Here is a 14,621-nt window from a genome sequence, read left to right as displayed (position 1 = left end):
TATTTAACTATACGTAGAAATGTTGATGGACAGTAAAAAAGATCATTTTGGCCATGCTCTTTATAGCTTAGTAAATATTTTGCTCTGCTCAGTTTCCCTCTTTTGCTCAGAGGAATTTTTTCCATTTTAAAAACAGTGCACCCAAGGTCCAAGCACCTTTAAGTCCAACTAGCGTACTGGCAGAAAATAAGCACTTTCCTAAGGATGCCAGAGTGATCCCACCCACCCTAACTGAACTTTCCCTCCTTGTGTGGGCTGAGGATACAGTCCTTTTTAAGCATGAGTATGGGAGAGTTATTTTTTCCTTATCAGTACTTCTGAGCAATGCCAACTTCCTTAAACAATTTTCCCTAGTCACCAGAACATGAATCAGTCAAAAACTGTAAATGAACTCTACAATTTTCTCTGCTCAACAGTGCAATCAAAACTAATAAATCAGGGTGAACTGTTATGTCAGGAATAATATGGTTAGAGTGAACCCCCCTCCTCCCCACACACATTATTAAATCCAAACAAGTCATAAAACTCAGATTACATTTTGTTTATTCTGGAATGCAAGGATGTGTTTGAGAAATACAGTTTAGATAACAAAAACCAGAACATGGCAACCATGTTTGCTGTGATCCTCCTAAAGAAAAACAATCCCCTGCGTGCTAGTTAACAACTAATTAAAAATTTATTTTCTTTAAAGAGTGATTTGTTAACTTGCTCTTATAATATTGGCCTAAACAAAGATAAGCAGATTGCAATTTTGTATATTTGTCAGTTCAAGGCCTTAGAAACAAAATATCCAGCTTTCTCTCTAGAAAACTATAATCTAGGAGTGGCAGAAAAGTAGTACAAAAATAATTACTAAAATTACCCTTAAAAAGGAAAATACATGTTCATAAAACTTTTTTTAACAAGGAAAATAATTTTAAATATTATCTGCTGTTACCCTGCAAATTTATCAAGTCAATATTGACTAGTTACTTGATGAAAGAATAAATGGGTCAATCTCAGGCAGAGTATTGTAGTTTGCAACAGTAGAATTGACCAGAGTAGTTAAATCTGCTTATATTTTCACTTTTAGTGACTGTCTCTTTTTGGGATGAAGAGAAAGTAAAACTTGGTCTCTAAATGAGCCCAACTGAAAAATTAAGTTAATTTTAAAACGTGGGAAAATTTGATGGGAGACCAACTGTAGTATATCAATTCTCATTTTTTAATTGGAACAGGAAGTGACCTTTCACATTCATTTGTATAGATTATAGAAGAGTAAACCAAGAAGGATATTGTGCACATCACTTTCAAGCTGAAACTGGAGGTTCGGGGAAATGGTCACTTCCGTCCTTAAGCATCCTTTTGCTGACCCAGCGAAAGGAAGGCGGTGTGGGCACTGTCACTGGAGGCAAAGCCACGGGTTGGCTTAGAGGCGCTTCATCCACCCAGGTGGAGTGGGAGAAGCGGTGACGAGGGTCGAGGGCGGGACCCACGCAGGGTGTCGGGCGTGGGCGTGGGCCGGGAGCCCTGGAGCAGCAGCCCGGCCAGGAGAATTCGGGCGGGGGTGCAGGGAGCAGGGCGCGTGAGGCCACCGTCAGCCTCCCCGGGCGGGGCGGGGCGGGGCGGGGAGGGGCGGGGCGCCGCCAGTCGCTGGCTGATGACGTGCAGGGCCGGCAGCGGAGCCACCACTTCCTGGAGTCGCCGGCCGGGGCCGCTCGCTGTACTCAGCACCGGAGCCGGGAGCCTGCGGCCGCCGCCATGTCCCACCAGACCGGCATCCAAGGTAACAGTGCCCGGCGCGTCCCACGGGGAAGGGACTCCCGGCGGGCTCCCGGCGAGCCGGGCTGGTTGCGGGCCAGGCCCGGCCGAAGTCGGGCTGGGAGCGCGGGGACTCGGTCTCGCGGGGAGAGCCGGGGCTCTGCGTCCCCCCTTCCCCCCCTGCGCTCTTTGGTCCCGGCTCTCCCGGCCTGCGTCCCTCCCAGCCGGGCCGGCCGCAGCCACGTTGCAGACGGACCCGAGATTCGCTAGAGCGGAGGAAATTGGTTCCCGAGGCGGCCTGGGTGACGGGGGCGTGCCTTCCATCGCCCCAGACATTAGCCCAACTTTCCCCCTTTTTATCAGGTAGGGGAGACCTGGAAAGGTGGAGGCGACTGTGGCTGCTTTCGCTGTCGAGAGAAGGGGGGATTTTTCTTTTTACAGTCCAAAGGAGATTGTTACAGGACTTGAATTATAAAAAGAAAGATGCTGGAATGATTTTTTTTTTCCCCCAGTAAGAGTTCCCAAACTCTTTAGCATTTTCTTCCAAAATGGGAACATGAAATATGTTCTGAAATCCTGAGTATGGGGTGTTTTGATCTTTTTCTGAGTTTCCCCCCCAGAGAACTGGAAAGTCTGATCTGTGTGGCTGCATTTAATTACCCGTGCTGACAGAAGGTGCAATTATCTCTCCCCTCCATTCCTCGTTCGAAAGGGGCCAGTCTGGAAGCGCTCACCTCGTCACAACCAAATAACATATCCCGGGGTTACTCGAGATCGCTTAATGAGTTCTAATAGAAACACAAGCTCTTGCTGTAAATAGACAACGAATCTTTTCCCTAGATGGACATTTCATTGTGTTTTGTTCTTATAGGTCTTTGACACTACCCCACACCTGCCCCTGCACACACAAACATAGGCAAAATGGTCTCAAATGTAAAAGCGTTGCTTTATTTGTCTGCATTAGTTTTTACATTTAAGTGTGTAATTATTAACTTTAATGCTTGAGCCTATTGGAAACACTACTTAAGTAGTGGTTCTTGCGGTCAAACATGCAACCCAAGAACGAAATTGAAGCTTTAATAAGGAACACAAGGGTTAGATTTTAAATATATATTTGCTCAGTGAGTTTATCCCAGCATTTTGGAAAATATAAATTAGAAAAATGTAACCATTAGTATAAACTTTTTATTTGACTAATGAGTTTTATTGACTTTTTCTTCAAGCATAATAGGGTATCTGATATTTAGTGTTCTTTTTAATATGAAGGTGTAGAATATTAATTGATGAAGGTGTTTTTGTTTATCATAAGCTTGAAATTTAACCAGAAGAGAATGAAAGCAGGTTTTCAAAGTTTTTCAAAGAAGCAATAAAGGTGTTTTTCAAAATTGTAATTTGTTCATTATTGGATTTGAGTAACTGTAATATATTCACTGTCAGTGTTATTTCTTTGTTTTATTTTACGTTATTATTGTTTTTTAATTGATTTTAGAGAGAGAGGAAGGGGGATGGAGAGAGAGAAACATTGGTTGCCTCCCATATCCACCCTGACCGAGGATCAAACCCGAATGTTGAGTATATACCCTGATTGCTGGGTATTGAACCTGAGACCTTTGGGTCAAAGCTCCAACCAACTGAGCCATACCAGCCACGGTTCCCAGTGTTATTTCTACTATGAAATTATTTAGCTAAAACAAATTAGAATTAATATACTTTAAAAGTATATTTGTGTCTCTTAGCTATATATAGTGTCCACTGTGTTTTACCTTTAAGTTTTTAATTTAAATTACAATGAGGATGCTACATATTCAAAATATTTTGCTTTGTATTATAATTCATTTTTCCTCACTTAAGTAGCATTAGAAAATATTAATACATAAGTATAAAAATAGGTTTATGTTTCTTCATTATTTTCCACAGCAAGTGAAGATGTTAAAGATATCTTTGCCAGAGCAAGAAATGGAAAATACAGACTTCTGAAAATATCTATTGAAAATGGTTAGTTAAACATTTTTATATATTGCTTGTCCTTGGATTATTCGGTGTTACATTTTTAAACTTCTAAGTAGTTGTCAATGACTTGAACTATTAATTAATGTGAAGCAAGTTCAAAGCTTGCCTTTAGGTAACTTGGATCCTGTACATTTTGAGGCATGTCCCATGGGCCTCTGCTTATTTTGTGAATTCTGAACTTGACAGGGAAAGGGAAAGATGTTTTTTAGTGTGACATCTTCCTCTATTACATTTTGGCTCAGTTTCTGCATGTTAATCCATTTATACTGTCAGTGCTTCCATCTCTGGAATGGAAATCACTAAACAAGTGATTATCTGAAAAAATAGTTATTTGTGACTCACTATTCAGTAAAGTTAGTTTTGAAATAGAAATAGGATTTTAAACTCCCCTATTTTTTCTACTTATTACAATCTATGCTGCAGAAATGATTCCTCTTTCTTTTGGGAAAAAGTTCTGAGAATGTAACACTTTTAGATTGATTCTTTCAAAATCTGTAAACATGGAAAATATGGTTGTGTGGGAGAATCTTGTAATTCTGCTAATTTGAATTTGAACAATTTATAATATAACTATTTAATCACAAATGAATATGTTAAAATATTCCACTGGCCTAATTTCTTAAATACCTTGAAATATTTTGCTTTGGAAAAATAACTTGTTCTCTCATAAACTGGAAGTAAATATAATTTACTCAAGATATTCTATTTATGTATTAAAAATACCAGAATAGTTTGAAAATATGCAATTGTTCTACATATATTGCTACACTGAACAGGAATAAACATATACTGTAAAGCAGCATATTTTAGAAATACTGAGCTAAAATTTTAAATGCCATCACTTCCTAACCAACTAGTTAAGTAAAATGGTAAAGTTTAACTAGTATCTGGTTAAGTTTAATAGAAGGAAAATGACATTATTTCCTAAATCATCATTATCTGGTTGTACTCTATTTTTATTTTGAGAAAATTTTTTAAATAAGGAAATTACAAAGAATAAATATTTCCATCTCTTCTTAATAACTGCTACTAATATGAATAGAATTTTATTGTGACTGTGCCACATATGGTATGTCCATTCTCTTATTGGTAATATTTAGGCTCTTTTCAGTTTCTGCTGTCATACAGTACTACAGTGAATTCTATGTGTAAGAGAATCTCTATGCAGAGTATATTTACACTTTTACTTGATTCTGCCAAGTAGTGCCTTAAAGTGGCTATACCAGTTTATGCTTCTGGACAAATTTTAAATTTGTAGCATTATGGCCAAATAGGCACTAAACCTGGTTTTATTTTAATATTTCTTACTGTACAATTCAATGTTAATTTCAGAAATTATCCTTTGGGTAGTAGTACACTTAAATATATTTTGTTGATAACTTATAGCTTAATAAGCCTTTTAGGAAATAGAATATAATCACCCATTCTTCAGCCATCCAGCTCAACTATTTATGATCTTTTTTATCCATTCCTTTCTTGTGTTTTTTAATAAATAACATTATTTTAACCATGCTAGTCATAAAATTTTTGTACCTGTTTTTAATGCTATTTTATATCAATTATTTTTTGTGTAGTGACCATTTTTCTTTCAATTCTTTGATGTGAATAATAGTAATTAGGAAATAACTAAATTTATTCTTCTATTCTTTGTTAGCTTCATTTGGTATTTCAAAACATTTATGTATCTTTTAAAAATTGTTCTTCATAGAGAAACTTGTGATTGGATCATGTAGTCAGCCTTCAGATTCCTGGGATAAGGATTATGATTCCTTTGTTTTACCCCTGTTGGAAGACAAACAACCATGCTATATATTGTTCAGGTTAGATTCTCAGAATGCCCAGGGATATGAATGGATATTCATTGCATGGTCTCCAGATCATTCTCATGTAAGTAACTTTTTTTTGTAACTTGTTTAACATTAAATGTTAGAATTTTTTTTTTTTTTTTTTTTCTGAAATATTCCTAGGCTAAGGAAAAGTTAAGAAGCAACAGTCAATTCCCAAAGAAGAGAATGATCATGGAGAAAATTCTTGGATTGGTAGTATGGAATTAGGAGTAATATGCTTAAATTCAGAAGTCTTGCCCTTGAAATCAATAGAATTACTGATTTAAAATTGTAAAATATGTATCAATTATGAATGATTATGGACCTCTAAAGAATAAAGCTAACTACTTTGGTCTGAGAGTAATAATTGTAATAATTCTGAGAACTAATTGAACATTATGTTCAGTATTCTTAATAGTTGCCATTCAAATCATACACAAGTGTTTTTTTTTAATAAAGTTAAAATTGACTAAATAGAAATTAAGACAAAATTAATATATGGCTACCGCCCGTATTTTAAAGAGTACTTTTCTTGTTTCTTATAGAAAAACTACGATTTTTAAAGTTATCTAGAAATCATTATTTTAAAAAGTCATCCTCTAATTTCTTACATCCAATCTGAAAGGAATACTAGATTTGACCATGCAGGATTATTAAATGATTTATTGGTTGATAATTATCTTTAGTAGTTTTCTGTAGGTACTTTATATTGGTTATTTTCATTTATGTGTCTCTCATAATGGTATATGCCATGAATATTTGATTCTTAATTAGTAACATCTAATCTAGATTTGCTTTTAGTAAAATGTCAGTGTCCAGGTTACTTCATTTCAGTGTTTTCTTCTTTGTATTTTAAAATAGTGTTTCAAGTAGTTTTATTTTCTTGAACTCATTTTATACTTTAAAAATGAGTAATTGTTTAAAAATTTAGATTGTTTTCCAGTTATTGAAAAACAGGATGTATTATAAATTGAAATCTACCTAAATAGCCATTGATAGTTTAGAAGATGGTGTTATGATGTTTATTTGTAGAAACATACTTTAGTGTATTAGTGGACTTCAGCTTTATCACAGTTTGTTTTTTAATGTGCTTGAAGATTTTAATATATTCAGAAAGTGCTTTCTTTTGTAATAATAGTTTTTATCTATAAACGTCTAAGCAAACTTTCACAATTTAATAGGTTCGTCAAAAAATGTTGTATGCAGCAACAAGAGCAACTCTGAAAAAGGAGTTTGGAGGTGGCCACATTAAAGATGAAGTATTTGGGACAGTAAAGGTACAAAATGTATACTTCTATAATTATGCATGATTGAGAACTCCTAGGTAATGAGTAATTAATATGAATTCAGATTGATGAATCTGAAAACAAGAATGAGAGAAAATATTGTTACATTTCATATGATATGTAAGTTAACTGAAGCATTGTACTTATCCTGAAAAAATATGTTGTAATCTTCTTTGTTAGACTTCAAAAACTAGAATGTACCTTAGAGATCCTCTAGTTCAGTTCCTCATTTAGTTCAGCCATTTCACTTTAATGATGGGGAAATAGGCTCAGAAAAGTGAGAGACTACTTGATAAAGTAATGTTTAGATAATATGGACATTTATACCCAAGTTGTGGAAGCAGTAACTATTTAATTCAGAACATTGAGGCAGGTAAATTGATTTGATAGTTAATTGGGATAATTACTTGATCAATTAATATATCTTAATTAAAGTATTAAGAAATCTGTTGTATAGACTATAGGATTATGTGAATACTTTGCTTATTCATCATTAATTGTAAAATGGCCTAGTTTTTCAATTCTGTCCTCAGTCTTCCATTCAAACCACAAAATTTTTATGAAAAGTAGACCTCTTTGGAATATTTTTTTCTTTGAAATAAGAACTATTATTATTTTCTATGAATAATTATAGAGAAATTATATGTCATTATAATAAGAATTCAGAATCTGAATATGTTGATTATTAAATAATTGTAGGGCAGGCTCAGAAGTTTAATGATAATTGTCCTTTAGACTTAAAGCATGAGTGGGTTCATCCTGTGGCTGGCCATTACCACCCCCACACTCATAAAAAGACTTGGTAATTATAAAACTTTAGAAAATGAAGAGTAGATTCTCCCCTGAAAATTTTTGAAACCTATAGAATAGAGGATTTAAAAAATAAGAATAAATAGTAAATTTCTTGACAGTATTTATTTTCAGTTGAAACACTCTCTTTTCTGTTGAAGTAATGATTTCATTTGTCCTAAGTAACCTCACTGAGGTTTGACTTCTAGAGAATAATAATAGTGTATGTCTCTGCTTACAGGAAGATGTATCATTACATGGATATAAAAAATATTTGCTATCACAATCTTCTCCTGCCCCATTGACTGCAGCTGAGGAAGAATTACGACAGATTAAAATTAATGAGGTAAATTACTGTTTTGAAACTTGCAAGATTTTAAGTGTTTAAAAATGTTTTTTTAATTAATAGATGTAGAGATAACTAGACAATAAATAGGTTAGGTAGCTTACCTTTATTTTGTTTATGTTAGAGACAAGACTATGTTCAATGTATTTTCAGGAAAAAAGTTAAAAGTGAATATTAAATTTCACATCAATTTCATAAATAGCTTTCTTCTGTCTTTACAATGTATGTGACAGAATAGTAAATCTTACTGTTGGAAGTACAACTCTTTTTCATTTTGTACTTTGAATACTAAATAATAGAAAAAGTGTGTGTTATACATTTAGTGCAAAGAATATTATATCTGCTGAGGTTACCTGAAGCAGGTTTGTTTTATGTTAGTTCAGAGAATAGTGATGACTAAAGAGAATAGAATATAAATGCTATAGGATGTTGAGAATTTCTAGCTGCTCTATAAATGAACTACTATGAACACTACTTGGATGGTGTTTATATACATATATTTGTTTAGCATATTTGAGTTAATAAATTCCATTTATATTATGGTTTATCATTTTTTAATGTGTTTACTGCTTCCATTGTAATTACAAGTTAGAAAAGTACTGTATTTCTACTGGAATTCATAGAAAAGAACAAGTAGCAGAAACCATTGTTCACTAATCTGAGTAACACACTAATAGTAATCAGTCTGGAAAGTGATTGAGTATTATTTATAGTAACCTGATAGCAAGGATCTATTTTTATATTATTTTAACTAAAGCAATTTGGGTAGGGATTTTTATGTGATTTTTTTTTTTTTTTTACAAGTTTGATAGTTTGTTTTATTCCTTGCAATCAGAACCCAGAGGATCATATTGGGGTATGCATTTGCATATGTTCTATGATGTTTTCATTATCCAGTATCATTTATGCTGTAGAATCTCCATTCACTTTTTTTTATAGTGAAATTTCTATTTGACTTCTTTGTTGCTACACTGCAAATGAGACCCTATATAAGCTATCATTTATTGAGTATAAAAGTCTTAAACATATGCATTGAAAGCTTTCTTAAAGTACTCTTTTCTTCTAGTACATGTACTCCCTTGTTCTTAGTAATGAAAGCTCTGAGTCTGGAACTTCTGCAGTAGTATACTTTGTTGAGCTGTGTGTGTCTTTGTATACTGTGTGTACTCCTTTCAATTCAGTGCATGGTATTTGTGTTACATTTTATGTCTAGCAGAACAAAGTAAAGTTCTATATGTATTTTATATATTACTATTCATAAAACTTATCAAGTAAAATTTAATAATTAAATGTATAATGTGAAGACACTTCAGAGAGCTTATGTAGCTCACTGCAGTTGTGCCAAACAAAATCCCCTAAAGCCCCATTAACACTTACATTCACTCCCAACATTTTCATAAAGAATTGTCATGCACTGTGCATGTTGACAAAGTGCTAGCAGAACATTAACAACTGTGAAAAACTATTTGCTTTTTAAGTTCGTAGTGTTTTAAGTGTTAATTTTGGTTACATAGAAATGGGCAAGGTTGGAATGATACTTTATAGAAGTTGGTTTTGTTATCTTTGTCATATGACACTGGTAAATGCTAAAAATTCATCAGTACATTAAATCTGTCATACCTAGGTACAAACTGACGTGGGCGTGGACACTAAACATCAAACACTACAAGGAGTAGCATTTCCCATTTCTCGAGAAGCTTTTCAGGCTTTGGAAAAATTGAGTAACAGACAGCTCAACTATGTGCAATTGGTAAGAGATATATAATGACTATTATGAAATGGCTGCTCTTTTTTGTAGCTTATGGCTTAAAGAAGGTCTATTTTTAATAGATTTTAAAACTTTTTTATTTGCTTCCTGATTATTTGTATCCGTATTTTTCAACTACAGAAGCAATGTATATAATATGTTCATATGAAAAAGTCAAACCTGTGTAAGTTTCTCCTTGTCTCCTAGTATTTTAATTATAAATTTTAAATATCTTTGTTTTAATGAGTATACTTTGTTTCTTGACAGGAAATAGATATAAAAAATGAAATTATAATTTTGGCCGACACAACAAATACGGAACTAAAAGATTTGCCAAAGAGGATTCCCAAGGATTCAGCACGGTACCATTTCTTTCTGTATAAGCATTCCCATGAAGGAGACTATTTGGAATCCATAGGTATGACACATTGTTTTTAACGTGTTGCTTATTTTTTGCCCGGAAGGCTTAGATATAGTTTTATGAGGTGTAGTATTTGCTTCAATTGATACGCTAATTGTATTTATTGTTATTTGTTTTAACTTACAGTTTTTATTTATTCAATGCCTGGATACACATGCAGTATAAGAGAACGGATGCTGTATTCTAGCTGCAAAAGCCCTCTGCTAGAAATTGTAGAAAGACAACTACAAATGGATGTCATTAGAAAGGTAATTACCAACCTATTTATTTATCTTATCAATGTATTTATCTAATGCCTACCTATTTAGTTAAAAAATTTTCAGTTTTTGCTAGATTTTTATTGTCTTTCCATGTAGTTCATGACATATTGTGATTTACAAATGCAAGTTTTTTTTTCTTGTTCTCATCATAAGTCCTTAGTATGTCCTCCACTCCTATCATGACCCCAGTCTTCCTAAACATCTGTACTCTCTAATATGTAGCCACAAACTACATGTGGCTATTTAAGTTTAAATGTAAATTAAAATTTAAAATTCAGTTCCTTAATCATATTAGCCACATGTGTCTAGTGGCTACTGTATTGGACAGTGCAGAATTTAGAGGACATTTCTGAATTGTAGAAAGTTCTGTTGAACAGTGCTGCTAGAGCTACACACTTGTGATTGTCTCAAGACTTGCTTTTAATAAGGAACTACAGTCTCCATTTATACCTGAATCATAGATGGTTGAAAATTTTTCTGGTTATTGAGAAAGGAGAGAATGGGCATAACATTTGCATTTTGGGAGTTAAGCTACCAGTTTTCTTAAATTTAGTTTCTTAAATATAGTTGAGGCATGGATAAAGATATGATTCATTCTCGAGCCCTTCAACTCTTGAAACACAGGTCTTTACAGATTACCAGTATTTTCGGTACTGAACCCTTCATGCTTTTTAAGTTTTTAAGAATCACCTTCTACAAGAGAACCAGATAGTAAATATTTTAGACTTTGTCAGGCTACATATGGTCTTTGCCACATATTGTTTTATTATATTTTTTGTTTTTACAACACTTTTAAAATATAAAACACACTCTTAACTTGGGCTATATTGGCCAGTAGGACATAGTTTGCCAACCCTGTCCTAGAGTGTTTTTGAGTGACCTAAGGTGACTTAGGAGCCATGGGTAATGTTTCTTGAATATAGTGTATCCAAGCAGAACAACTTGAGAAGATAGTGGTGGTGTCTACTTTTAAACACCAGTTAAATTGGTGTAGAAAGAAATTATTATAGCTGATTGTATATTCAGGCAACACTCCCGCCACCTTCCCTAAAAAAAGATGAAACTATTGAGTCCTGGCCAGTGTGGCTTTGTTGGTTGGGCATTGTTCCATGCACCAAAAGGTTGCTGGTTTGATTCCTGGTTAGGGCACATGCCGAGGTTGCAGGTTCAGTGCCCCATAGTGGGTGTGCAGGAGGCAGCCAGTCAGTATTCTGCTCTCGCATCATGTTTCTCTTTCTCCTCCTCTCTTCTTCTCTCTAAATAAATAAAAATATTTTTAGAAAGAAAGAAAGGAAGGAAACTATTTACATATGGCCTTTGATTCTCTCTTGCTGGAATGGATGGTATATATTTATTTGTGAACATTCACACTTTAAAACTGGCTTATTGTTTGTATTAGGTTTTGCATGTTGTACTTTTTTATTTTGCATTACTGTTTACTAACTTCATCTCTTACAGATTGAGATAGACAATGGGGATGAGCTGACTGCAGACTTCCTTTATGAAGAAGTACACCCCAAGCAGCATGCACACAAGCAGAGTTTTGCAAAACCAAAAGGTCCTGCAGGAAAAAGGGGAATTCGGAGACTAATTAGGGGTCCAGCTGAAACTGAAGCCACTACTGATTAATGTCATTATATTTAGTATTGCAATACTAGTTTTTTTAAAAGTTCAGCTATTAGTACAGGAGAACTGAAATCATTCCATATTGACATGAAGTAGGGGAAAAAAATGTACTTTTTGAAAAATAGCACTTTTCACTTCTGTGTGTTTTTAAAATGTTATAGAAGTCTCATTTCTATTTTTGAGTGAAAGCTAGAAAAGAGTTCAACATAGTGATGTTTAATTTTATCACACTGTTTTCATAGAGTGATGATTCCACACTTTCACATAATTCTTAAAGTTTTATACAGTTGGGCCAATTCCAGAAAGTCTAATGTCTGAAAGGAAGATGTATTTCTTATTACTCTTTAGTGAGACATCAGTTTTTTTCTTTGAGGGAGAAGGGCCTTAAAATATTCATACTACTTAAGGAATATGTTAAGAATCAGGTTAGATTATTTTCTAAGCTGAAAATTAGTGTGCCTAAGAAGAGATGGAAAGTTGCTTACTTTGAGGAGCACTGCTAACTCGGCTCATGTCTGCAACTTTTAGAAACAGTGCTTTATTGCAGCAGTCTTCTGTTTGACTCCTTGGTTTCTTAAATGGCATTAAAATTTCAGAAGATCAGCTCACTCTGAATCCTTAAGGGTACAAGATATTTTCTGTACTACAAGGATTTTTCATGTCATTTGAAAGACATGTTAAAACAGCTGTAGTAAATTATTTTTCTAGTGCTTTAAACTTTCTATTTCAAAAGTAAGTCATTTCATTATAAGTAGTGTGAGGCCAAATATTTATGTTCATTGGAATATTAATATAATTCAAAATCAGATAGTACTTAAAGTCAGTAATATTGAAAATGTTTTAAACATCAAGATTGATTTCTCTCCAAAACCATATATTGGTAGGCAAATTGTGTTCGTTATCACTTTTGAGCAAATATTCAGATTTAATCAAATTGTTTTAAAGTCCCAGTACTTAGCCTAACACAGATGAATACTTAAGAATCTTGTTTTAATTATCTTATTTCTAAACACATTTAACTGTTTTCTAAAGCTTTGCATTTTCAGCTACAACCTACAGAGATTTTGAGCCTTGTTTTTCTTTGATACTTGAAATAGAGGGAGCTAGAACACTTCATCATGTTTGATCTGTTAAACCTGCTGCAAGAGCCATAACTGGGAGGTGTTTTCTAAGTGAACTGTGGGAACCCAGGATTTAGAATTTTTTCATCTAAACTTTATGCTGCATAAAACAATATCAGAAATGCACATTTCATAGTATAAAATACAAAACACTCACTTTTACACATTATTACCTAAGGTAATATATGCACCTTTCAGAAATTCAATGTGTGTTCAAATAAAGCATATTAGAATAATTATAGGTTGACAGATATTTTTTCTAGAATTAAGAATATTTGTGTGGGGTTTTGTTTGTTTACAAATAATCAGACTATAATGTTTAAACATGCAAAATAATCAACAGTAATGTTGCACTTGTTTACTAAAGATACACTTTTAAGTTGTTCCATGGGTGCACACATAGACACAACATACACAGATTTCTGCATTGAGAATCCTGAAGCTGTTATTTTTAGTTAGGAAGATTATTAACCTGTCATGAAGGTATAAATAATTTACTAGTGAATGTTTTTCTGTACCATCCATGTGCAATCATTCTCTTAAATTCCACTACACTACATGAAAGTAAATGGACATTCCAGAATATAGATGTGATTATATAGTCTTAAACTAATTATTATTAAACCAATGATTGTTGAAATCAGTGATGCGTTTGTTATAGAGTATAACTCATCGTTTACAGTATATTTTAGGTGGCATCATCATAACAATAGAAGGTGAATAAAATATTCCCAATAAATTTATATAGCATTGAAGAATTACGTCTTCTGTGAACATTTTATAAGTGCATTTTATATTGCAATAAATTTTTTTCTCTTTAAATTGTGTGCTAAGTTGGTTTTCTAGTATAACCTTTGTTTTAATTTTAGAGGATGTTTATTAAAGCTGGGCATAGTGAAACAAGGGCTGGGGAAATGAGCCTAGGCTGGTCTGCTTTGGCTCACTAAGAAGGCAGAGAAAAGGGGGCCTTGGGAACATGTTCAGGGCATTTGCCTGCGGTGAACTGCCACTGCCCACTGCTGCCCGGGTTGCAAGCCTTGTGGGGTCCCTTAGCATTTAGGAGATGCATGCCTGTGGGGAAAGAAGAGGCGTGCTAGCTAGACCTTTTTTAGGGGTTTAAAAGGCTGGATGTTTAGGGGAGGATCTCAGCTTTATGCTGATACACCAAACTACTATAACTTTTTTTAAATGGGTAATTCTGCAAAATGCAACGCCTGGTGGTAGGTTAGACATCTCATTCATCTATTCATTTGTTAGTTAACCTGTCTAAATCAAAAATGACTAGTTTGAAACCTAAGCAAATTATATCAAGAGTGCTTATTTTAGATGAGAGCTTTCCCACTGCAGCAGCAATAATGAAAATGCCATGAGTTACACTGTTTCTGTTGTGATAAAAGCACCCTAGTACAATAGGTTGAGCAACATACTGGACATTAAGCTCTTAAGGAA

General features: G+C 34.0%; 1 protein-coding gene across 1 annotated transcript; it reads left to right on the top strand.

Annotated features, from left to right (window-relative positions):
- Positions 1-1,662: 1,662 nt before the first annotated feature.
- On the top strand, positions 1,663-13,949 carry TWF1 (twinfilin actin binding protein 1). The gene is made up of 9 exons (XM_036252792.1): positions 1,663-1,765; positions 3,658-3,735; positions 5,459-5,637; positions 6,758-6,853; positions 7,893-7,997; positions 9,622-9,747; positions 10,012-10,162; positions 10,292-10,413; positions 11,884-13,949. Exons 1-9 carry the CDS (start codon positions 1,741-1,743, stop codon positions 12,052-12,054), a joined length of 1,053 nt encoding a protein of 350 aa, XP_036108685.1. The 5' UTR covers positions 1,663-1,740; the 3' UTR covers positions 12,055-13,949.
- Positions 13,950-14,621: the final 672 nt, after the last annotated feature.

The sequence above is a fragment of the Molossus molossus genome, unplaced genomic scaffold (assembly GCF_014108415.1).
Source record: "Molossus molossus isolate mMolMol1 unplaced genomic scaffold, mMolMol1.p scaffold_m16_p_10, whole genome shotgun sequence".
Taxonomy (NCBI): Eukaryota; Metazoa; Chordata; class Mammalia; order Chiroptera; family Molossidae; genus Molossus; species Molossus molossus.
The sequence above is the reverse complement of the archived record's forward strand: the minus strand, read 5'-3'. Positions and strand labels throughout refer to the sequence as shown.